Source organism: Gambusia affinis, linkage group LG23, assembly GCF_019740435.1.
Source record: "Gambusia affinis linkage group LG23, SWU_Gaff_1.0, whole genome shotgun sequence".
NCBI lineage: Eukaryota > Metazoa > Chordata > Actinopteri > Cyprinodontiformes > Poeciliidae > Gambusia > Gambusia affinis.
Window position 1 is genome coordinate 5,253,671 of NC_057890.1, and position 27,186 is coordinate 5,280,856.

Sequence of the window (27,186 nt, forward strand, 5' to 3'; positions counted from 1 at the left end):
TGCTCACTGTGTTTTCTACCCCAACCTGTTGAGGAAGAAATACTTTTATTGATTTAATTGGCATCTTGTGCTGAAACAGAAATCTCCTGCAAGAATTTTTTGTGAGAAACAAAATTTTTCTTCATTTCATTAGTGCTGTGATTTACAAGATTCACAAAGCTGGAAGAAAACGTGGATTCAGATGGCTTAGATCAAAGGCACTGTAGTCTTGAAGCTCATAAAATGATTTAAAAAAATTATCTTACAATTTGATTTATGACCAGAGTCGTTATTCATTCCTTCACTGTTACACATAATCATTAGGTCACTGGGGTGTTCTCCCAGTTTGTAGTACAAAGGAGTCGTGGCTCCTCTGGGCCAGTAACCCTATGGCAGCTGGGCGGGAGACTGAGGTATGTCCCTCTTGCCGAAGGAATTCTTGTCCACGGTTGTGCTTCCTGTGTCTGGTTGGGACAGCTTGTCTGCTAACCTCTGGGTCACACAAGTGGATGAGTTGCACTGTCTCTTCCGGAATTGATGACTGAAACAGATGGAAAAAAAACATTCGAAGTTGCTTTTATCGTGTTTTTACACGACAAAAACTCGTGTTCACGAGCGCATACCTGTTCGTTGCTGTGAGCCCCCTCTGAAGCCGCACGACATTCACGTCGATGATCGGTTCGGGGGTTAGCTCAGGCAGTGACCTGCTCACCTTGTCTGGATGAGCATTTTCTTGCTCGTCGGAGGAGGAGCCGGGACTGAAGTACCTGGATTACAGATGGAAAAGGGTCAAAGTATTTCACACTGATGATACCCACTTTTTGCACTGCAGGGTCTGGGCCTGATCCAGCCCGGCTCTTTTCAAATGGGTCCTTTTATGCTCCTGTGTGTTGGAGGCCGTTTGGTTGTAAATGTGAAGATACAGTAAATACAACAAATCGCCATTGGTGGCGCTGTTGCTGTGCACAAGAGATGTGAGCTGGCCCTGTAAAGAAGAAGACGAGGTTCCCCTTCGGAAAAGAAACGGTGCCATGTGCTACTTCCAGTTATCTGCTTGAATATTATTTTATTTGATCAAGTGTATCATACACAACAAGATCAACTTCAAAACCCTGAGATTATGTACAACTGATGCAGACCAGGAAGTTGAGATATTCATTCAGGATATCGCAGATAAATGGCTCATAATTTAGGTGCAAACATTACATTTTATCATTTATATCCAGACAGCTAAATAGGTTCATGTTTGAATGGATTTTATAGATTCTCCAGCTCATTTCTGCCGCTCACCTGACACTTGGAGCAGCTGTGATGCAGCGGAGCAACACAAGCGCCGCCAGGAGAAACACAGGCACTCTCAGGTGATACATGGTGTTTCTGATGACTTCCTGGAGGAACACGAAGGGTTTCAACGTTAGACTTTGTTTTCTCCAGTTCTCTACAGATAGGGTTAGGGCTACCACTTATTAAAAAGATGCAAGGAAAAATTAAATCTGGTAATATAACACAGCATCATCTACCTGTATTGTTTTATTTGATGCTACTTGAAATGTTCCAAAATGTATAATTACTTTTTCATCAGATCACAACATGCATCTTTATAGAAATGTTTTTTGTATAGTATGATATGGAAATTGATAAAAAAAAAACATTTATTTAAAAAACCCAGGTGAAACACAATAAAAAAACAAATTTCAATAAGAAGTTAAAAAATAATAGAAGATGAGATCAGTCATTTCTCATAGGTGTTTAATTATTAATACTGAATCAATAAATACCCAAAGGATTTGATGAGTGAATTCATTTTTAATCTCAAATTATTGGTGGAAACATTCAAACGTGTGTTTGTCATGATTTATAAAAACTTTATTATAGCTTCACATGAAACTCATTTATATTTTTAATAGAATAAACAAACTTTTTGCTAATGGTTTTAAATTTGGTAAAAAAAATCACTTGCCTTTGAAAATCTTGAAAAAGACAAAAACAGATTTAGCAGAAATCTTACATCAAAAACTAAAACAAATATTTGTAAAAGTCCAAACTTAAAGCAAGTACTTAGTGTCAGTAAAAATAAAAATATAAAAACAAAGACATAGAGGAACTGGAAGGTTCCTATACTCACTGGGTGTAACGTTTCGTCCTCGTCTGTCTGTTGAGCAGTTCGATGGTTTGTCAGGCTCTCACAGTTTATAAACTCTCTGCTCAAAGCACTTGTGACATCAGCTCTCTCCAAATATAGTCAAACAATTTTATTTTCATGCAGGGTTGGGGGGAAAAGGGAGGGACTCTTATATGTTCAGATTTGTTTTTGGACAGCCACATACAGAGACGTTGCTGCACGTCATCATCACCATCACCTCCTTCGTCACCAATGTCATCAGTCACCGTGTTGGGACTGACTTGCTGCAAACTCAACAGAGAGCACAACTCTGTCAAAGTGCTGTTTGCCTTGTGAGACACCTCATGAAGAACAGGTCGCCAAACTTGAGACCCTGAGGGACTCCAAGGCGATTAATAACATGTTTGAAGAAGACCTATCAACGTTGGACCAAGCCACGTCAGAAGAACTTAGTGTTCTTGTAACGTGATAAGGACCTCTATCCTTATCACGGATGGATAAAGATGGAATTGATAAGGACCTCCATCTATGGCACCTTCCGCTTTCCAGCCGCGCTCAATCCGTTCGTCCAGATTGAGCGCGGTTTACAGTTTTCCAGGTGTTTGATCCCAATTTGTGGGGCTTAGATGCTGAATGCTGCTTCCCTTCGTCATTTTGGCTCTGGGGATGCAAAGCAGACCCTAACCGAAAGACCTCAGGGGATTGATACACTATAGCAGATCTTCAACCTATTGTGGTGCTAAGCCGTTCAGTGACTTACAAACTAACAACAGTATTTCAAGTTTATTCTTTGAGCTACAGGGAGCCAGTGTCAGGACTTTTAAACTGGTGTTATGTGCTCTCTCTTCCTGGTTTTAGTGAGAACTCGATCAGCAGCATTTTTGATCAGCTGCATCGTTCGATTGATTTGTTGAACAGACATGTGACTGAAGATAAACATACGGATGAGTTTCTCTAAATCTGGCTGAGACATTAGTCTTCTAATCTAACAAGTGCAAAAGTTTACATATTATATATATCTACATATATATATATAAAGCCTCAGTTCATCTTCAGCATTCTCTTCATACAGTTATGCGTATCTCTTCTCCATGTCCGCAGCTTCCCCAGGTGCCAGATGCACACTGCGTGATCGACTGGTGGTGACTGGTCAACCTCTTGCAAAGTGCACACTCTTATTCAGCAAATGTTATGCATATCCTTCCCCCTTATTGTCCTTCACACCCTTATTTTCAGGTTTTATTCCAGAATGTTCTCATATCTCGCCAGTTTCCTCTAACGTCACCCTGTGATGTTAGAGGAGCAGGCAGTCATTTTCTCACTCTCTAGTCTATTCACTCTCCGATCCTCTTCTCGCTATCTCAGTTACTCACAGCTAGCTTCTTTCCACCAGCTAACACATCTTTTCATAACATCTCCGCATCACCTCTGCTTGCCTTCATCTACCAGCTTCTGAAAACTTTCCCCAATCTCACTAACATCATCTTCTAATTACTGCTCGAGTCCCAGCCTGTAAGCCCTGAGTTAGCGTAGCTTCTCCTGCCTTTCTTATTTCCTGTCTCTAATTCTGAGCTTCCATTTTGGGGCATCTCCTTTCCTATCAGCTATATCACTCCATAGCATCATCATATCACCCCTGCTGGCCTTTATCTACCAGCATCCCACCTTCCCATGCCTTGCGGTGTCCCCTGCTATCCTTCATCACTAGAATCCCTTCATCCCATGCCCTGCCTCTTCCAGCTGGCCTTTTTACCAGCTGCCCCTTAACCCTTGTCCCGCTCCATCCCCTGCTGGTCCATCTATCTCATCCCTACATCCCACACCTGGCGCTTTCTTCATCCCATGCCCTGCTGCTTCCAGCTGGCCTTTTTACCAGCTGCCCCTTATCCCTTGTCTCGCACCATCCCCTATTGGTCCCACCTATCAGCATCTTCATATCCCACGCCCCGTGCATCCCACTTTCTCATGCCTGCACCGTCCCCTCTGGCTTCATCTATCATCATTCCGTCATTCCATGCCATCCAGTGTCCCCAGGTGGCCCTTTTCTACATGTATCCCACCATCCCACACCCTGTAGTGTCCCCAGCTGGCCTTTATCTTCCTTCTTTACACCACCTCTCCTATTTCCGTAACATCACCTTCTTCAGTTTCGATTCTAGCCCTGCAGCCTGAGTTAGCGTAACACCTCCCCTCTTTCCATATACCCAGTTATTAATCCCCTGGCCTCAGCCTCCTTTTGGGGGATGACATTCCTAATCAGCATCGGGAACGCTCATCCGAGCTTTTGCAAATCACAGCTCGTTGTCCTCAGCCGGGACCCGAGCACCAAAGAACTTTAATTCATGCACGTCAATAAACCTGTTTAATCGCTGTCTTTCTCTGTCTGAGTCTCGCCAGATTGAAATGTCATTCACTACAGATTGATTAATAATGTAATGATGTAGTGTAAAAAATATAAAATTAAATACTGCATGTATGTAAAACCCATTGAAGAAATGAACAATTACTGTTATTAATAGACAAACTAAATTCTCTAAGCTAATTTTCACATCAGGCAAAGTCAACCTGAATAAATACAACAAAACAAAACAGTTTTCAAAGTAGGATTTCTTTAACGGAATAAAAACATGGAAAAAGCTATTGCTTTTTCATATTAGGGTAGGTTGATTTGGATATATTTTCCCCTAATGTATCAAAAATCCTTCATCATACTTTACCAAAGTTAAATTTGGATAAATGTTCCCCTAATGTATCAAAAATCCTCTATCATAGCTTTGCAAAGTTAAATTTGGATAAATGTTCCCCTAATGTATCAAAAATCCTCAATCATAGTCAAAGTTAAATTTAATTGGGAAAACCAGACTGAATCACTTTTCGATGATTATGTTGTAATTCTCTTTGCTTATACATTATAGGGTCTTACATTTTTGGGAATTTGGCAGCAAGGTCTTTGTCCAGCTATGCAAATTAATTTGCGTGTCCTTCAAGACCCTTGGGAATGTGACCGACAAATGAGAAATCTGACTTAACATTGGCCCTTGTGGCAGTTTTTGATGTGGATGATATGGGTCACCGCCCAGGGTGACATTATGTCAGAGGGTGACACAACCAGGTTCTGTCAACTGGACCACCAAAGGTTATCTATTGGCTTTTAGGAATGTCCAGTCAGTAGGGATTGGAGATTTGGATAAAATCCTAGGCCTAGGACCTAGGTGAAAAAACACAAACGTCCACAACCATATCAGTCACCTTGTGTACATGTAACCCACATAAAGTGGGTATGCCTCTTTAAGAGACAGAGGTTAAGGAGGCTGGGTGGTCTACCTGGCCAATAGGAAGGATAGTTTCCAGAGATAGTTGCCGTTGTGGTTCCCACCCTTCTCCCCTGTCTGCAGCACTGTCACTTTGCAGGAGAGAAACCCTACGTAATGAGACTGCTGAGTTGTGCAGCGTAAGAGCTGAAAATAGATTATTGAGTGTAAAGACTGATCTTCGGTTTTCTGCCGTTAGAGCCATTAGAACCGTGAGCTCTCTCTGGCAGTTGGTTCGTATTATTCTCCATTCAGCTAAAGTGCCCCACGCATCCGGACTAAGAGCCACTATACAGTTGTCCTAAACGTGTCACATTGAGATTGGTCAAGTTTTTTTTTTGTATGCTGGATGAGGTGGATTCCTCCTATGACCTTGATGGCGAGCCTTCCCACCTGGACGTAGAGAAAGGACTGGATCTCTTCTTTTTCATTTGGAGTCCTGCTGCACCCTGTGGTGTGGTAGGCATGTAACACTCATATCTTCACACACAGTTGGTTATGTGTGAGACCACCGACTGACATTTTTCATTCTTATTGTTTCATCTGGGAATTTTGGACATTACCTTTTGGACCAGTTTTTTTTTTTTTTTTTGGACCTTATAACAAACTGTTGTGTAGGAAATTCTCCTCCTGTGAATGATGTTGAGCTACACCTGAGTTGGAACTGAATTTGATTTATCTGTTGTGTACAATTTAGAATTCAGATTACCAGGGTTCACCCAACAGATTTGGAATTGAGAATTAGCACTTGGCCAAGTATTATTGTTATTAATTTATGTATTTTATTGTGTGTAATTTTATTTTCATAATTGTGTGTCTTGTGCAACTGTCAATTGTATGTTTAAAGGCACTAAAACCAGTTGTTCTTTAACCTTTTGAGGTCTACGCCCGCCCTGTGGCGGGCATGACGTCATGCATTTAAAAGACTTCCATTTAGACCCAAAACTCCAAAGGGTTAAATCCATCCAACTGTCTTTGTGTGTCATTTAAACACCCCACTGTGCTCCGATAGCCGAACCTATTGGCCCATTTATCTAAAATATATATAATACCCTTCTCTACTGTGTTGCATACATGTCACATCTGTTAATAAATAACTTATTTAAAGACATCATATCTCATCTGTTATGTGTAAGACAGCAGGACACAAATTTATTCCAGCCAATTCAGGGACAGCTGTGGAATCAAAATCACGAAATTGAAAAATACAAAGTTTGGACTCACAAGGATTAATTTGGTTTACACAGAAGTTATTTATTCTGTTTTGGAAATGCTTAACATTTTGATTGTTACAGAATCTTGTGTTGTTGAGGTCTTTAGTATATCCTAATTTATTGAATAAGACTGTGAGGCGTTCACATTTAAGTTTTGGCATTATTCGTAGCTCTAAAAAAAAGAAAAGGCCTTCTAGTAACTGTGGGTTTTAGCCTCAAAGGCCCCTTGGCTCCTCATCATCCCCACCAACGTGCAACACAAAATTACACACTTGCTTTAGAGATAAAGGGAAGTGAGGAAAAGTGGGCTTAAACAATTTACAGGACTCTTGATCGTGAAATTGAAATCCTTGTATTTTTTAACATTTATTTATATAAATTTTTTATGAAAAAAAAAACTAACCTTACCTATAACCCAAATGTGTATGATGTGCAAATTTCTAAACTAAAACTAATCTCTTGTGGAGACTTTATGGGCATGTCCTATGCTCCATGTTTAGCACCACCTACAGGCCTGGAGGAGTAAAAATAGTATTTTGTCCTGATTTTGGCGTTTCTGTGTGGCTCAGAACATTTCTAGAAACGTTCTCAACTGGAGATGTGGGTATTTTTAAAACCAGCAACCCATTTTATAAAACGATAAAAAAAACATCCACAAGTGGATGGAGTCTAAAATGGCTCATGGCAAACTGCAGAGAAGGTTTCTTCTGGTTTTCTTTTTACAGTGACTTTCTTCACATCAGTCCTCCATAAAGGTCACATTTGTAAAGTGCCGACCAAACGATCGTCCTGTTGACATTCTCTACCATTTCCTGGCTCTCTGGGACTGGATTTGGACACCCAGGACTGTTATGTAAATTGATATAATAGAGCCTGAAGGTGTATAAATACTGTAGCCTGTGTCTTCAAAGCTTGTTTTTTCCCAGGTTAAGTTTAATGTTTACATACCATAGAGGAGCAATAGACTGTCACAGCAAACAAAACCTTTCTTTAGGGTTACCTGTGGCAACATTTAACCAACTCTATTAAAAAGCTCATTCATTACCTGTGACTTAAAGACACATTCAAAAACAGTATTAAATAACGAGCCAGGGACACGAAATGCTCACTGTGTTTTCTACCCCAACCTGTTGAGGAAGAAATACTTTTATTGATTTAATTGGCATCTTGTGCTGATACAGAAATCTCCTGCAAGAATTTTTTGTGAGAAACAAAATTTTTCTTCATTTCATTAGTGCTGTGATTTACAAGATTCACAAAGCTGGAAGAAAATGTGGATTCAGATGACTTAGATCAAAGGCACTGTAGTCTTGAAGCTCATAAAATGATTTTAAAAAATCATCTTACAATTTGATTTATGACCAGTGTCGTTATTCATTCATTCACTGTTACACATAATCATTAGGTCACTGGGGTGTTCTCCCAGTTTGTAGTACAAAGGAGTCGTGGCTCCTCTGGGCCAGTAACCCTATGGCAGCTGGGCGGGAGACTGAGGTATGTCCCTCTTGCCGTAGGAGTTAGGGCCCACGTCAGTTTTTTTTTTATTTGCTGTATTGTCTGTTTTGTGTCTTAAACAGGTAGGTAAGACGCACTTTCTCTTCTGTAAGTGATGGCTGAAACAGATAAAACGTGACATTAAGAAAACAAAAATGAACATGTTTTTACACGACAAAAACTCGTGTTAACAAGCGCGTACCTGTTCGTTGCTGTGAGCCCCCTCTGAAACGGCGCGCCCTTCAGGTCGATGATCGGTTCGGGGGTTAGCTCAGGCAGTGACCTGCTCGCCTTGTCTGGATGAGCATTTTCTTCCTCGTCAGAGGAGGAGGAGCCGGGACTGAAGTACCTGGATTACAGATGGAAAAGGGTCAAAGTATTTCACACTGATGATACCCTCTTTTTGCACTGCAGGGTCTGGGCCTGATCCAGCCCGGCTCTGTTCAAATGGGTCCTTTTATGCTCCTGTGTGTTGGAGGCCGTTTGGTTGTAAATATGAAGTTACAGTAAATACAACAAATCGCCATTGGTGGCGCCGTTGCTGTGCACAAGAGATGTGAGCTGGCCCTGTAAAGAAGAAGACGAGGTTCCCCTTTGGAAAAGAAACGGTGCCATGTGCTACTTCCAGTTATCTGCTTGAATATTATTTTATTTGATCAAGTGTATCATACACAACAAGATCAACTTCAAAACCCTGAGATTATGTACAACTGATGCAGACCAGGAAGTTGAGATATTCATTCAGGATATCGCAGATAAATGGCTCATAATTTAGGTGCAAACATTACATTTGATCATTTATATCCAGACAGCTATTTAGGTTCATGTTTGAATGGATTTTATAGATTCTCCAGCTCATTTCTGCCGCTCACCTGACACTTGGAGCGGCTGTGATGCAGCGGAGCAACACAAGCGCCACCAGGAGAAACACAGGCACTCTCAGGTGATACATGGTGTTTCTGATGACTTCCTGGAGGAACACGAAGGGTTTCAACAACGTTAGACTTTGTTTTCTCCAGTTCTCTACAGATAGGGTTAGGGCTACCACTCATTAAAAAGATGCAAGGAAAAATTAAATCTGGTAATATAACACAGCATCATCTACCTGTATTGTTTTATCTGATGCTACTTGAAATGTTCCAAAATGTATAATTACTTTTTCATCAGATCACAACATGCATCTTTATAGAAATGTTTTTTGTATAGTATGATATGGAAATTGATAAAGAAAAACATTTATTTAAAAAACCCAGGTAAAACACAATAGAAAAACAAATTTCAATAAGAAGTTAAAAAATAATAGAAGCTGAGATCAGTCATTTCTCATAGGTGTTTAATTATTAATACTGAATCAATAAATACCCAAAGGATTTGATGAGTGAATTATTTTTAATCTCAAGTTATTGGTGGAAAAATTCAAACGTGTGTTTGTCATGATTTATAAAAATTTATTATAGCTTCACATGAAACTGATTTATATTTTTAATAGAATAAACAAACTTTTTGCTAATGGTTTTAAATTTGGTAAAAAAATCACTTGCCTTTGAAAATCTTGAAAAAGACAAAAACAGATTTAGCAGAAATCTTACATCTATAACTAAAACAAACATGTAAAAGTCCAAACTTAAAGCAAGAACTTTGTGTCAGTAAAAATAAAAATATAAAAACAAAGACATAGAGGAACTGGAAGGTTCCTATACTCACTGGGTGTAACGTTTCGTCCTCGTCTGTCTGTTGAGCAGTTCGATGGTTTGTCAGGCTCTCACAGTTTATAAACTCTCTGCTCAAAGCACTTATGACATCAGCTCTCTCCAAATATAGTCAAACAATTTTATTTTCATGCAGGGTTGGGGGGAAAAGGGAGGAACTCTTATATGTTCAGATTTGTTTTTGGACAGCCACATACAGAGACGTTGCTGCACGTCATCATCACCATCACCTCCTTCGTCACCAATGTCATCAGTCGCCGTGTTGGGACTGACCTGCTGTAAACTCATAGTAGGATTTGTTTCATGGAATAAAAACACGGAAAAGCAATTGCATTTTTATATTAGGGCAGGTTGATATGGATACATTTTCCCCTAATGTATCAAAAATCTTCCATCTACGCTTTTAAAAGTTAAATTTGGAAAAATGTTCCCCTAATGTATCAAAAATCCTCCATCTACGCTTTTAAAAGTTAAATTTGGATAAATGTTCCCCTAATGTATCAAAATATCTTCCATCATAGCCAAAGTTAAATCTTGTGAATTGGGAAAACCAGACTAAATCACTCTTGACAATTATGTTGTCATTCTCTTTAAATGTTTTTTTTTTTTTTACATTTTTAGGAATTTTGCAGCAAAGTCTGTGTCCAGCAATGTAAATTAACTTGTGTGTCTATCAAGGCCTTTGGGAATGTGACCAACCAATGACAAATCTGACTTAATATTGGCCCTTGTGGCAGTTTTTGATGTGGATGATATGGGTCACCGCCCAGGGCGACATAAGGTTAGAGGGTGACACAGGCAGGTTCTGTCAACTGGACCACAACAGGTTATCTATTGGCTCTCCTGCATGTCCAGTCAGTAGGGATTGGAGAAATGGCAGTACAACGCCACTGGCTGATGATGCTGATATTGGTGTCTGATTTAAGATTTCTTTTTAACCCTGAAGTAGCAATAAAACACTTTTTTGCTGCTTTTAATTGTGAGAAACCCAGTTAGCATTTCTGATTCAGTGTATTCACTTACCTTAACTTTATAATCTCACAGTTTTAGTTAGCATTTTAAAATTTCAGCAACTTTCTTAACAGGAAAAACTGAAATCTCAAAGGTTTGTTGATATGTATTCAGCCTACTTGTGATGTTGCTCAGATTGGTTTTCACCAGTTTGACAACATGTTTGTGAATTGGGTCAAAATTGTACAGCTTAATGTCTCTTTTTAAATAAAGAAACTGTGCAAAATAGCAAAGGTGGTAAAAAGACCAGTACCTGTCAGACTAGCTGAACAGTAATTGTATCTATGAGTTTCTCTGAAAAATTCTTGAATCTTCCTTCATGTTTCACTGATCCTGAAAATAGCTCACCTTGAGTTGAATCCCCTCAATAGCAACTTCCACACCAAGGAAAGTTGCTAGTGTGAGTTGCTACTGTTTCCTGATTAGAAACTGTGCCAGCACAACCAGCCAGTTTCTGAGTTCATCTCTGCTTCCTGACAACTACACTTTACCTTAAACAGTGATAGAGTGATCCTTATTTATTCACCTCAAAAAACTTTGGACATAAGTCATAAAAGTTAAAAGGAAACCAGGAAACAAAAAAATATACATACACACACACACTCAATAAAAATATATTTAAAATTTAAAAAACAGTATTAAATAATGAGCCAGGGACACGAAATGCTCACTGTGTTTTCTACCCCAACCTGTTGAGGAAGAATTACTTTTATTGATTTAATTGGCATCTTGTGCTGATACAGAAATCTCCTGCAAGTATTTTTTGTGAGAAACAAAATTTTTCTTCATTTCATTAGTGCTGTGATTTACAAGATTCACAAAGCTGGAAGAAAACGTGGATTCAGATGGCTTAGATCAAAGGCACTGTAGTCTTGAAGCTCATGAAATGATTTAAAAAAATCATCTTACAATTTGATTTATGATCAGTGTCGTTATTCATTCATTCACTGTTACACATAATCATTAGGTCACTGGGGTGTTCTCCCAGTTTGTAGTACAAAGGAGTCGTGGCTCCTCTGGGCCAGTAACCCTATGGCAGCTGGGCGGGAGACTGAGGTATGTCCCTCTTGCCGTAGGAGTTAGGGCCCACGTCAGTTTTTTTATATTTTTTATTTGCCATTTTGTCTTGAAGGCTCAGCTTGTGTGCTAAATTTCGGGTCGCACAGGTAGGTAAGACACACTTTCTCTTCTGTAAGTGATGGCTGAAACAGATAAAACGTGACATTAAGAAAACAAAAATGAACATGTTTTTACACGACAAAAACTCGTGTTAACAAGCGCATACCTGTTTGTTGCTGTGAGCCCCCTCTGAAACGGCGCGCCCTTCAGGTCGACGATCGGGTCGGAGTTTAGCTCAGGCAGTGACCTGCTCGCCATGTCTGGATGAGCATTTTCTTCCTCGTCAGAGGAGGAGGAGCCGGGACTGAAGTACCTGGATTACAGATTGAAAAGGGTCAAAGTATTTTACACTGATGATACCCTCTTTTTGCACTGCAGGGTCTGGGCCTGGCCCAGCCCGGCTCTGTTCAAATGGGTCCTTTTATGCTCCTGTGTGTTGGAGGCCGTTTGGTTGTAAATGTGAAGATACAGTAAATACAACAAGTCGCCATTGGTGGCGCTGTTGCTGTGCACAAGAGATGTGAGCTGGCCCTGTAAAGAAGAAGACGAGGTTCCCCTTTGGAAAAGAAACGGTGCCATGTGCTACTTCCAGTTATCTGCTTGAATATTATTTTATTTGATCAAGTGTATCATACACAACAAGATCAACTTCAAAACCCTGAGATTATGTACAACTGATGCAGACCAGGAAGTTGAGATATTCATTCAGGATATCGCAGATAAATGGCTCATAATTTAGGTGCAAACATTACATTTGATCATTTATATCCAGACAGCTATTTAGGTTCATGTTTGAATGGATTTTATAGATTCTCCAGCTCATTTCTGCCGCTCACCTGACACTTGGAGCGGCTGTGATGCAGCGGAGCAACACAAGCGCCACCAGGAGAAACACAGGCACTCTCAGGTGATACATGGTGTTTCTGATGACTTCCTGGAGGAACACGAAGGGTTTCAACAACGTTAGACTTTGTTTTCTTCAGTTCTCTACAGATAGGGTTAGGGCTACCACTTATTAAAAAGATGGAAGGAAAAATTAAATCTGGTAATATAACACAGCATCATCTACCTGTATTGTTTTATTTGATGCTACTTGAAATGTTCCAAAATGTATAATTACTTTTTCATCAGATCACAACATGCATCTTTATAGAAATGTTTTTTGTATAGTATGATATGGAAATTGATAAAGAAAAACCCATTTATTTAAAAAACCCAGGTAAAACACAATAGAAAAACAAATTTCAATAAGAAGTTAAAAAATAATAGAAGCTGAGATCAGTCATTTCTCATAGGTGTTTAATTATTAATACTGAATCAATAAATACCCAAAGGATTTGATGAGTGAATTATTTTTAATGTCAAAATATTGGTGGAAACATTCAAATGTGTTTTTCATGATTTATAAAAAAAAAGTATTAGAGCTTCACATGAAACTGATTTATATTTTTGATCAAATAAACTAACTTTTCACTAATGGGTTTAAATTTGGTAAAAATCACTTGCCTTTGAAAATTATGAAAAAGAAAAACAGATTTAGCAGAAATCTTGCATCAAAAACTAAAACAAATATTTGTAAAAGTCCAAACTTAAAGCAAGAACTTTGTGTCAGTAAAAATAAAAATATAAAAACAAAGACACTGGAAGGTTCCTATACTCACTGGGTGTAACGTTTCGTCCTCGTCTGTCTGTTGAGCAGTTCGATGGTTTGTCAGGCTCTCACAGTTTATAAACTCTCTGCTCAAAGCACTTGTGACATCAGCTCTCTCCAAATATAGCCAAGCAATTTTATTTTCATGCAGGGTTGGGGGGAAAAGGAAGGGACTCTTATATGTTCAGATTTGTTTTTGGACAGCCACATACAGAGACGTTGCTGCACGTCATCATCACCATCACCTCCTTCTTCACCATTGTCATCAGTCGCCATGTTGGGACTGACCTGCTGTAAACTCATAGTAGGATTTGTTTCATGGAATAAAAACACGGAAAAGCAATTGCATTTTCACATTAGGGCAGGTTGATATGGATACATTTTCCCCTAATGTATCAAAAATCCTCCATCCACGCTTTTCAAAGTTAAATTTGGATAAATGTTCCCCTAATGTATCAAAATATCTTCCATCATAGCAAAAGTTAAATCTTGTGAATTGGGAAAACCAGACTAAATCACTCTTGACAATTATGTTGTCATTCTCTAAATGTTTTTTTTTATTTTACATTTTTTTGGAATTTGGCAGCAAAGTCTGTGTCCAGCAATGTAAATTAACTTGTGTGTCTATCAAGGCCTGTGGGAATGTGACCAACCAATGACAAATCTGACTTAATATTGGCCCTTGTGGCAGTTTTTAATGTGGATGATATGGGTCACCGCCCAGGGCGACATAATGCTAGGGGGTGACACAGGCAGGTTCTGTCAACTGGACCACAACAGGTTATCTATTGGCTTTCCTGGATGTCCAGTCAGTAGGGATTGGAGAAATGGCAGTACAATGCCACTGGCTGATGATGCTGATATTGGTGTCTGATTTAAGATTTCCTTTTAACCCAGAAGTAGCAATAAAACGCTTTTTTGCTGCTTTTAATTGTGAGAAGCCCAGTTAGCATTTCTGATTCAGTGTATTCACTTACCTTAACTTTATAATCTCACAGTTTTAGTTAGCATTTTAAAATTTCAGCTACTTTCTTAACAGGAAAAACTGAAATCTCAAAGGTTTGTTGATATGTATTCAGCCTACTTGTGATGTTGCTCAGATTGGTTTTCACCAGTTTGACAACATGTTTGTGAATTGGGTCAAAATTGTACAGCTTAATGTCTCTTTTTAAATAAAGAAACTATGCAAAATAGCAAAGGTGGTAAAAAGACCAGTACCTGTCAGACTAGCTGAACAGCAAATGTATCTATGAGTTTCTCTGAAAAATAGTTGAATCTTCCTTCATGTTTCACTGATCCTGAAAATAGCTCACCTTGAGTTGAATCCCCTCAATAGCAACTTCCACACCAAGGAAAGTTGCTAGTGTGAGTTGCTACTGTTTCCTGATTAGAAACTGTGCCAGCACAACCAGCCAGTTTCTGAGTTCATCTCTGCTTCCTCACAACTACACTTTACCTTAAACAGTGATAGAGTGATCCTTATTTATTCAACTCAAAAACTTTGGACATAAGTCATAAAAGTTAAAAGGAAACCAGGAAACAAAAAATATATATACATACACACATATATATATATACATATGCACACTCAACAAAAATATAAACGCAACACTTTTGTTTTGCTCCCATTTTTCATGAGATGGACTCAAAGATCTAAAATTCATTCCACATAAACAATATTACCATTTCTTTCAAATGTTGTCCACAAATCTGTCTAAATGTTTGATAGTGAGCACTTCTGCTTTGCTGAGATAATCCATCCCACCTCACAGGTGTGCCACATCAAGATGCTGATCTGACATCATGATTAGTGCACAGGTGTACTTTATACTGCCCACAATAAAAGGCCACTCTGAAATGTGCATTTGTTGTTGTTGTTTTTTTTGCTTTATTGGAGGTCTGGGGACTCAGAACCAGTCAGTAGCTGGTGTCACCACCATTTGCCTCATTCAGTGCAACACATCTTCTTCGCATGGAGTTTATCAGATTGTCAATTGTGGCCGGTGGAATGTTGCTCCACTCCTCTTCAATGGCTGTGCGAGGTTGCTGGATATTAGAGGGAACTGGTACACGCCGGTCAAGCACATCCCAAACATGCTCAATCGGTGACATGTCCGGTGAGTATGCTGGCCATGCAAGAACTGGGACATTTTCAGCTTCCAAGAATTGTGTACAGATCCTTGCAACATGGGGCCGTGCATTATCTTGCTGAAACATGAGGTGATGTTCATGGCACAACAATGGGCCTCAGGATCTCATCACGGTATCTCTGTGCATTGAAAATGCCATCAATAAAATGCACCTGTGTTCTTCGTCCATAACAGATGCCTGCCCATACCATAACCCCACGACCACCATGGGCCACTCGATCCACAACATTGGCATCAGCAAAGCGCTCACCCACACGACGCCACACACACTGTCTGCCATCTGCCCTGAACAATGTAAACCGAGATTCATCGGTGAAGAGAACACCTCTCCAACATGCCAGATGCCATCGAATGTGAGCATTTGCCCACTCAAGTCTGTTACAGCGACGATCTGGAGTCAGGTTAAGACCCCGATGAGGACGACGAACATGCAGTTGAGCTTCCCTGAGACGGTTTCTGACAGTTTGTGCAGAAATTCCTTGGTTATGCAAACCAATTGTTTCAGCAGCTGTCTGAGTGGCTGGTCTCAGACGATCTTGGAGGTGAACCTGTAGGATGTGGAGGTCCTGGGTTGGTGTGGTTACACGTGGTCTGCGGATGTGAGGCCAGTTGGATGTACTGCCATATTCTCTGAAACGCCTTTGGAGACGGCTTATGATGGAGAAAAGAACATTCAATGCACAAGCAACTGATCTGGTTGACATTCCTGCTGTCAGCATGCCAATTACACACTCCCTCAATGCTTGCGACATCTGTAGCATTTTGCTGTGACACAATATTACGCATTTCAGAGTGGCCTTTTATTGTGGGCAGTATAAGGTACATCTGTGCACTAATCATGATGTCAGATACACTACCGATATAATATTTATTGATAATACTGAATCAATAAAAACCCAGGGGCTGCACAGTGGCGCAGTTGGTAGAGCTGTTGCCATGCAGCAAGAAGGTCCTGGGTTCGATTCCCGGCCGGGGATCTTTCTGCATGGAGTTTGCATGTTCTCCCTGTGCATGGTGGGTTCTCTCCGGGTTCTCCGGCTTCCTCCCACAGTCCAAAAACATGACTGTCAGGTTAATTGGTCTCTCTAAATTCTCCCTAGGTGTGAGTGTGTGTGCGTCTGAATGTTGCCCTGCGACAGACTGGCGACCTGTCCTGGGTGAACCCCGCCTCTCGTCCGGGACGCAGCTGGAGATAGAAACCAGCAACCCTCCCGACCCCATTAGGGACGAAGGGTGTTCAGAAAATGGATGGATGGATGGATGGATAAATACCCAAAGGGTTTCATGAGTGAATTCTTTTTAAATCTCAAATTATTAGTGGAAACATTCAAACATGTGTTTGTCATGATTTATAAAAATTTATTAGAGCTTCACATGAAACTGATTTATATTTTTAATAGAATAAACTAACTTTTCGTCATCCTGCCCCACAGATCACACAAGAACGCTAAGGAAGAAGATTTTCCCAAGAAGTAGAAAAAATTTCTGCTTCAAGAAAACAAAGTAAAACAGATTTTAGTGCAACTTTGCTCACGTTTGGATTTAATCCAAACACCAGTCCTCATAAGCTGCAAAATAAATGTCCAGCATGGTTTGTTCCTTCTTTCATTGTCGAACATGATTGAAATCAAAAGTCAGGGTGCACCTTCACAAAAGGTAGGACACAAGTTCCAAATGGAAAGTTTTGCAGTTACATATTCACATGTGCAGCAAAACGCCTCTATTGTGAAAACACCAACGTATTAGCCAAACCGCTAACCTTACCTATAACCCAAATGTGTATGTTGTGATAATTTCTAAACTAAAACTAATCTCTTGGGGAGACTTTATGTGCATGTCTTATGCTCCATGTTTAGCACCACCTACAGGTCTGGAGGAGTAAAAATAGTGTTTTGTCCTGATTTTGGCGTTTCCGTGTGGCTCAAAACATTTCTAGAAACGTTCTCAACTGGAGATGTGGGTATTTTTAAAACCAACAACCCATTTTATAAAATGGTAAAAAACATCCTCAAGTGGATAGAATCTAAAATGGCTCAAGGCAAACTGCAGAGAAGGTTTCTTCTGGTTTTCTTTTTACAGTGACTTTCTTCACATCAGTCCTCCATAAAGGTCACATTTGTAAAGTGCCGACCAAACAATCATCCTGTTGACATTCTCTACCATTTTCTGGCTCTCTGGGACTGGATTTGGACACCCAGGACAGTTATGTAAATTGATATAATAGAGCCTGAAGGTGTATAAATACTGTAGCCTGTGTCTTCAAAGCTTGTTTTTTCCCACGTTAAGTTTAAAGTTTACATACCATAGAGGAGCAATAGACTGTCACAGCAAACAAAGCCTTTCTTTAGGGTTACCTGTGGCAACATTTAACCAACTCTATTAAAAAGCTCATTCATTACCTGTGACTTAAAGACACATTAAAAAACAGTATTAAATAACGAGCCAGGGACACGAAATGCTCACTGTGTTTTCTACCCCAACCTGTTGAGGAAGAAATACTTTTATTGATTTAATTGGCATCTTGTGCTGATACAGAAATCTCCTGCAAGAATTTTTTGTGAGAAACAAAATTTTTCTTCATTTCATTAGTGCTGTGATTTACAAGATTCACAAAGCTGGAAGAAAACGTGGATTCAGATGGCTTAGATAAAAGGCACTGTAGTCTTGAAGCTCATGAAATGATTTAAAAAAATCATCTTACAATTTGATTTATGATCAGATTCGTTATTCATTCATTCACTGTTACACATAATCATTAGGTCACTGGGGTATTCTCCCAGTTTGTAGTACAAAGGAGTCGTGGCTCCTCTGGGCCAGTAACCCTATGGCAGCTGGGCGGGAGACTGAGGTAAGTCAGCCTCCCGTGGCTCTTCCTTTTATGTCTTGACGGAGCATGAGGTCTACTATCTTGGTGTTCTTACAGGAAGATTTGTAACGATTTCTCTTCTGTAAGTGATGGCTGAAACAGATAAAACGTGACATTAAGAAAACAAAAAAGTTTGTTTTTACATGACAAAAACTCGTGTTCACGAGCGCATACCTGTTCGTTGCTGTGAGCCCCCTCTGAAGCCGCACGACATTCAGGTCCACAATCGGGTCGGAGTTTAGCTCAGGCAGTGACCTGCTCGCCTTGTCTGGATGAGCATTTTCTTGCTCGTCGGAGGAGGAGGAGCCGGGACTGAAGTACCTGGATTACAGATGGAAAAGGGTCAAAGTATTTCACACTGATGATACCCTCTTTTTGCACTGCAGGGTCTGGGCCTGGCCCAGCCCGGCTCTGTTCAAATGGGTCCTTTTATGCTCCTGTGTGTTGGAGGCCATTTGGTTGTAAATGTGAAGATACAGTAAATACAACAAGTCGCCATTGGTGGCGCTGTTGCTGTGCACAAGAGATGTGAGGTGGCCCTGTAAAGAAGAAGACGAGGTTCCCCTTTGGAAAAGAAACGGTGCCATGTGCTACTTCCAGTTATATGCTTGAATATTATTTTATTTGATCAAGTGTATCATACACAACAAGATCAACTTCAAAACCCTGAGATTATGTACAACTGATGCAGACCAGGAAGTTGAGATATTCATTCAGGATATCGCAGATAAATGGCTCATAATTTAGGTGCAAACATTACATTTTATCATTTATATCCAGACAGCTATTTAGGTTCATGTTTGAATGGATTTTATAGATTCTCCAGCTCATTTCTGCCGCTCACCTGACACTTGGAGCGGCTGTGATGCAGCGGAGCAACACAAGCGCCGCCAGGAGAAACACAGGCACTCTCAGGTGATACATGGTGTTTCTGATGACTTCCTGGAGGAACACGAAGGGTTTCAACAACGTTAGACTTTGTTTTCTCCAGTTCTCTACAGATAGGGTTAGGGCTACCACTTATTAAAAAGATGCAAGGAAAAATTAAATCTGGTAATATAACACTGCATCATCTACCTGTATTGTTTTATCTGATGCTACTTGAAATGTTCCAAAATGTATAATTACTTTTTCATCAGATCACAACATGCATCTTTGTAGAAATGTTTTTTATACTATTTTTGTAAACATTTATAAAAAAAACAAACAAACAGGTAAAATACAATAAAAAACAGATTTGAGTAAGCAGTTAAAAAATAATAGAAGCTGATATCAGTCATTTCTCATAGATGTTTAATTATTAATACTGAATCAATAAATTCCCCAAGGATTTGATGAGTGAATTATTTTTAATGTCAAAATATTGGTGGAAACATTCAAATGATTTATAAAAATTTATTATAGCTTCACATGAAACTGATTTATATTTTTAATAGAATAAACAAACTTTGTACCCCGCCTCTCACCTGGAACAAAGCTGGAGATTGGCACCAGCAACCCTCCCGACCCTATTAGGGACAATGGTAAGCAGAAAATGGATGGATGGATAAACTAACTTTTCGCTAATGGTTTTAAATTTGGTAATAATCACTTGCCTTTGAAAATCTTGAAAAAGACAATAACAGATTTAGCAGAAATCTTACATCAAAAACTACAACAAATATTTGTAAAAGTCCAAACTTAAAGCAAGAACTTTGTGTCAGTAAAAATAAAAATATAAAAAGAAAGACAGAGGAACTGGAAGGTTCCTATACTCACTGGGTGTAACTGCCTGTCTGTTGAGCAGTTCGATGGTTTGTCAGGCTGTCACAGTTTATAAACTCTCTGCTCAAAGCACTTGTGACATCAGCTCTCTCCAAATATAGCCAAGCAATTTTATTTTCATGCAGGGTTGGGGGGAAAAGGGAGGGACTCTTATATGTTCAGATTTGTTTTTGGACAGCCACATACAGAGACGTTGCTGCAAGTCATCATCACCATCACCTCCTTCGTCACCAATGTCATCAGTCGCCGTGTTGGGACTGACCTGCTGCAAACTCATAGTAGGATTTGTTTCATGGAATAAAAACACGGAAAAGCAATTGCATTTTCAAATTCGGGCAGGTTGATATGGATACATTTTCCCCTAATGTATCAAAAATCCTCCATCTACGCTTTTAAAAGTTAAATTTGGATAAATGTTCCCCTAATGTATCAAAATATCTTCCATCATAGCAAAAGTTAAATCTTGTGAATTGGGAAAACCAGACTAAATCACTCTTGACAATTATGTTGTCATTCTCTAAATGTTTTTTTTTTTTTTTACATTTTTAGGAATTTGGCAGCAAAGTCTGTGTCCAGCAATGTAAATTAACTTGTGTGTCTATCAAGGCCTTTGGGAATGTGACCAACCAATGACAAATCTGACTTAATATTGGCCCTTGTGGCAGTTTTTGATGTGGATGATATGGGTCACTGCCCAGGGCGACATAATGTCAGGGGGTGACACATGCAGGTTCTGTCAACTGGACCACAACAGGTTATCTATTGGCTCTCCTGGATGTCCAGTCAGTAGGGATTGGAGAAATGGCAGTACAATGCCACTGGCTGATGATGCTGATATTGGTGTCTGATTTAAGATTTCCTTTTAACCCAGAAGTAGCAATAAAACACTTTTTTGCTGCTATTAATTGTGAGAAGCCCAGTTAGCATTTCTGATTCAGTGTATTCACTTACCTTAACTTTATAATCTCACAGTTTAAGTTAGCATTTTAAAATTTCAGCAACTTTCTTAACAGGAAAAGACTGAAATCTCAAAGGTTTGTTGATATATATTCAGCCTACTTGTGATGTTGCTCAGATTGGTTTTCACCAGTTTGACAACATGTTTGTGAATTGGGTCAAAATTGTACAGCTTAATGTCTCTTTTTAAATAAAGAAACTGTGCAAAATAGCAAAGGTGGTAAAAAGACCAGTACCTGTCAGACTAGCTGAACAGCAAATGTATCTATGAGTTTCTCTGAAAAATTCTTGAATCTTCCTTCATGTTTCACTGATCCTGAAAATAGCTCAGCTTGAGTTGAATCCCCTCAATAGCAACTTCCACACCAAGGAAAGTTGCTAGTGTGGGTTGCTACTGTTTCCTGATTAGAAACTGTGCCAGCACAACCAGCCAGTTTCTGAGTTCATCTCTGCTTCCTCACAACTACACTTTACCTTAAACAGTGATAGAGTGATACTTTTTGATTCACCTCCAAAAACTTTGGACATAAGTCATAAAAGTTAAATGGAACGGATTTACTACAGTTCTAATAATTAAAACATTCAAAGCAGGAAATTAATTAAACTTAATGAAGACTTCAAATATAAAACCTTCCATAATTCTCTATTTACTGGTTTCTCAATGGCAGTCAGTGGACCTAGGCGAATTAACACAAACGTCCTCAACCGTATCAGTCATGTTATGTACACGTCACACCCATAAATAAATAACTTACTTAAAGACACATCATATCTCATCTGTTATGTGTAAAACAGCAGGGTATAAATTTATGCCAGCCAATTCAGGGACAGCCAGTGGCGCAAAAGATGGCTCTGCAGTGTATGCAAGGCATAGGGAAATTCCAAGAGGTGTATGGAGCCCCATGCCGGACGAAAAATGGCGAGTGACTGAGGGCCATTGCACGTAACGGAAACCCTGTAAATTCTAGACACTGACAGGTGCCATAGAATTGCACAAAAATCCGTGAGTGATGGCAGAGTCCCTGCTTGAAATTCCATGAAAGAGGTGTTCGGAGCCTGGTGCCGGAAGCCTGTTGAAAGGCTGTTTACATCATTTTAAATTGTTTGATTGTGAGTGGGAATAAAAACAGTAATAGGTATTTTGTTCCATAAAACACAGTAGGAGTGTGACAGGTAAAGCTTTTATGGATGCAAACTCGACTAAAAAACATCCTCTTTAGGATTGTATTTGAAACATAATCAATTACAAATTTACTGATGGAACTTGACTCATTGTTGTGTTTTGATTATTGATTCTATGTTGCATTGTGTTTCTGTTCTTGATTTGATGTAAAACACTTTGAAATGCCTTGCTGCTGAACTGTGCTATACAAATAAAATTTAATTGATTGATTGATTGATAGGGTCACTTCACAAAAACGATGTGGGGAATTTTTTTTTCTAGTCAGCATTTTTTCTACTTAACAGCTGTTTGTGTATGAAATGATCAATAACAGAGGAACAGCACTGATTAGGCCCCGCCCTCCATGCCGGCAGCTCTCTCCTCCCATACAGGTAGCTGGGCAGCGTCCCATCGAGAACGCGCTGAGCGGCGTTTTTTCTCTTTTAAACTTGTCGTAATGCCTCGACAACAAGGAGATAAAGATGGGGCGCAGAAAAAACTCTGGGGCACAAACCAGAAAACGGAAGAGGGCCGAGGATAAAGATGTTGGAGAGACGAAGAAAACTTTTTCAAAGTGGTTGAAAGACAGAAGGTAAGTAATGTCAGTGTATCAATAAGTTGTAAATATTCAGGTTAGCTTAAGCTAGCCTAAAATGACAGGTGGTTGTTGTTGTCCAATACGGGACGCGATTTATTCCGTATTGCTAGAAATGTCTGATAGACACACCTATCACACACATCTCAACAATAAGTGTAATAATAATGACCAAAACAAAACACGGGAAATATTACGGTCAGCTAAATTGTCGACGCGGGACCTAAATAGGACTCCAAGAACTGACGCTGTTGTCATAGTTACCTAGAGACGGACACTACGCAGCCGCAGTGAGCTGCTATCAACCAGTGTCTTTTTAAAATGTCCACCCGATACTACACCGTCCTTAGAAATAAAACCTCTGGCAAAAATACAGACGGTAGTGGGAAGACACAGGCTAAACAATCACAGAGAAGTTTAAAAGGGGCATTAAAATAAATGTGTCGGTGACATTCAGTGGCACCCAGTGGGTTTGATATCAGACAGAATGGATCAGGAGAGGAACCGCAGACCCATCAGAACCTAAAGAACCAGACATCAGTCTCTTCATCCCTCAGTAATTTCCTGAGACTGAAAAATAATATAGATGGCAATTTAAAGAACAAATCATACAAATAAATTAATAGTAAATAAATAAATATTACGAAGAGAACATTAAAAACGTTTGTTAGGATTGTGTAGGTAAAATGTTGATATCTTTTATAAATAATGTTTTGTGGTCAATATTATCTCACCATTTTATTAATATGGGTGGTCAGTTTGGATCAGGCTTCCTATCAAGCTATAAGAATGATAGAAAACATGCTAACAAAAAGCCTCAGACCTGCAGACACAGGCTAACAGAAGCGTCTCTTTGGCTCACTTGTACAAGTTTATTAAGGGAGAGGGGGCCGCCAGTAAGACGTTCGCATCCAACTCAAAATTATGTAGTTGCGACCCTGGGGACAGCTGTGGAATCAGAATCACATAATTGAAAACTACAAAGTTTGGACTCACAAGGTGTCAAGAAATGGTGGCGTGGGGGTGGTGAGGCAGGACGCTAGACCCAGGGTGTAATAAATAAATTATTTTAATGATGAATGTCCAGAATAACACAGTCCAATATAGTCCAAAAACACCGGGCAACACGACCGAAGCCAGGGCTCGACGCCGGTAGCAACCGGTTACACGAAGGACTAGATGACAAACTGGGCACACAGACGACAGAGACACAGCACAAAATGAGACGAAGGCTTAGACAAGGACCCAACGAGGAACAAAGAACACAGGTGGGGTTAATTACACTGAAGGTAATCAAAGAACGAGACACACCTGGGAATGAGACACACCTGGGAAACAATCAAGGGGAAAACAGGACAACACGGAGACACAGAAAAACTCAAAATAAACACGGAGAAAAACTCAAATCGTGACACAAGGATTAATTTGGTTTACACGGAAGTTATTTATTCTGTTTTTGAAATGCTTAACATTTTGATTGTTACAGAATCTCGTGTTGTTGTTGTTGATGTTTTTAGTACTTGATAAAATCAGACAATAAAAGGCAACCATGTGATCACAGCAAACAAAGCCTTTCTTTAGGGTTACCTGTGGCAACATTTAACAAACGATAATAAATAGCTCATTCATTACCTGTGACTTAAAGACACATTAAAAAACAGTATTAAATAACGAGCCAGGGACACGAAATGCTCACTGTGTTTTCTACCCCAACCTGTTGAGGAAGAATTACTTTTATTGATTTAATTGGCATCTTGTGCTGAAACAGAAATCTCCTGCAATAATTTTTTGTGAGAAACAAAATTTTTCTTCATTTCAGTATTGCTGTGATTTACAAGATTCACAAAGCTGGAAGAAAACGTGGATTCAGATGACTTAGATAAAAGGCACTGTAGTCTTGAAGCTCATAAAATGATTTTAAAAAATCATCTTACAATTTGATTTATGACCAGATTCGTTATTCATTCATTCACTGTTACACATAATCATTAGGTCACTGGGGTGTTCTCCCAGTTTGTAGTACAAAGGAGTCGTGGCTCCTCTGGGCCAGTAACCCTATGGCAGCTGGGCGGGAGACTGAGGTATGTCCCTCTTGCCGAAGGAATTCTTGCCCACGTTTGTTTCTTTTGCAGTTTTGTCTTGACGGGCCAGCATGTCTCCTAACTTCTGGATCGTACAGCTAGAACTGTGGCACACCCTCTTCTGTAAGTGATGGCTGAACGACAAAAGGCATCGTGTTCACGAGCACGTACCTGTTCGTTGCTGTGAGCCCCCTCTGAAGCCGCACGACATTCACGTCGATGATCGGTTCGGGGGTTAGCTCAGGCAGTGACCTGCTCGCCTTGTCTGGATGAGCATTTTCTTGCTCGTCAGAGGGGGAGCCGGGACTGAAGTACCTGGATTACAGATGGAAAAGGGTCATAGTATTTCACACTGATGATACCCACTTTCACAACAAGATCAACTTCAAAGCCCTGAGATGATGTACAACTGATGCAGACCAGGAAGTTGAGATATTCATTCAGGATATCGCAGATAAATGGCTCATAATTTCGGTGCAAACATTACATTTTATCATTTATATCCAGACAGCTATTTAGGTTCATGTTTGAATGGATTTTATAGATTCTCCAGCTCATTTCTGCCGCTCACCTGACACTTGGAGCGGCTGTGATGCAGCGAAGCAACACAAGCGCCGCAAGGAGAAACACAGGCACTCTGAGGTGATACATGGTGTTTCTGATGACTTCCTGGAGGAACACGAAGGGTTTCAACAACGTTAGACTTTGTTTTCTCCAGTTCACTACAGCTAGGGTTAGGGCTACCACTCATTAAAAAGATGCATGGAGAAATTAAATCTGGTAATATAACACAGCATCATCTACCTGTTTTGTTTTATTTGATGCTACTTGAAATGTTCCAAAATGTATAATTACTTTTTCATCAGATCACAACATGAATCTTTACAGAAATGTTTTTATACTATTTTTTAAAACATTTATTTTAAAAGAAACAGGTAAAGCACAATAAAAAACAGATTTCAATAAGAAGTTAAAAAATATTAGAAGATGAGATTAGTCATCTCTCATAGGTGTTTAATTCTTAATACTGAATCAATAAATACCCAAAGGATTTGATGAGTGAATTCTTTTTTAATCTAAAAATATTAGTGGAAACATTCAGTCTCATGTTTTACAAAAAAAAAAAAAAAAAAGTATTATAGCTTCACATGACACCGATTTATATTTTTGATAGAAACTAACTTTTCACTAATGGGTTTAAATTTGGTAAAAATCACTTGCCTTTGAAAATCTTGAAAAAGACAAAAACAGATTTAGCAGAAATCTTACGTCAAAAACTAAAACAAACATGTAAAAGTCCAAACTTAAAGCAAGAACTTAGTGTCAGTAAAAATAAAAATATAAAAACAAAGACATAGAGGAACTGGAAGGTTCCTATACTCACTGGGTGTAACGTTTCGTCCTCGTCTGTCTGTTGAGCAGTTCGATGGTTTGTCAGGCTCTCACAGTTTATAAACTCTCTGCTCAAAGCACTTGTGACATCAGCTCTCTCCAAATATAGCCAAGCAATTTTATTTTCATGCAGGGTTGGGGGGAAAAGGGAGGGACTCATATGTTCAGATTTGTTTTTGGACAGCCACATACAGAGACGTTGCTGCACGTCATCATCACCATCACCTCCTTCGTCACCATTGTCATCAGTCGCCGTGTTGGGACTGACCTGCTGCAAACTCAACGTAGAGCACAACTCTGTCAAAGTGCTGTTTGCCTTGTGAGAGACCTCATGAAGAACAGGTCGCCAAACTTGAGACTCTGAGGTACTCCAAGGCGATTAATAATAGATTTGAAGAAGAATTGCATTTAATAATGAATAGCCGCTTACCAGTTTAGTGCGATGTGTTATTCACTACAGATTTAATCATAATGTAATGATGAAGTGTAAAAATAAAATACTGCATGTATATGACAGTGAAACCCAATGAAGAAATGAACAATAACTGTTTTTAATGGACAAACTAAATGCTCTAAGCTAATTTTAATGTCAGACAAAGTCAGTCTGAG

General features: G+C 39.5%; 1 protein-coding gene across 1 annotated transcript; it reads right to left on the reverse strand.

Moving 5' to 3' along the window:
- On the reverse strand, positions 1-26,943 carry LOC122826697. The gene is made up of 5 exons (XM_044108866.1): positions 26,570-26,943; positions 20,093-20,134; positions 19,471-19,568; positions 603-746; positions 1-520 (listed from the first exon to the last, which is right to left on the reverse strand). The coding sequence occupies exons 1-5, from the start codon at positions 26,765-26,767 to the stop codon at positions 367-369; spliced, it is 636 nt and encodes a 211-aa protein (XP_043964801.1). The 5' UTR covers positions 26,768-26,943; the 3' UTR covers positions 1-366.
- Between the last annotated feature and the right edge of the window lie 243 nt (positions 26,944-27,186).

What these genes read in the sequence shown, in the direction of transcription:
- LOC122826697 (XM_044108866.1), bottom strand. Translation starts at nt 26,767, where the DNA reads ATGTGGCTGTCCAAAAACAAATCTGAACATATGAGTCCCTCCCTTTTC. An exon ending in AGGACGAAACGTTACACCCA is followed by an intron (nt 20,135 to 26,569) that starts GTGAGTATAGGA and finishes TGTCCCTAATAG; the next exon opens with GGTCGGGAGGGTTGCTGGTG. An exon ending in GGGCTCACAGCAACGAACAG is followed by an intron (nt 521 to 602) that starts GTATGCGCTCGT and finishes CATCTGTTTCAG; the next exon opens with TCATCAATTCCGGAAGAGAC.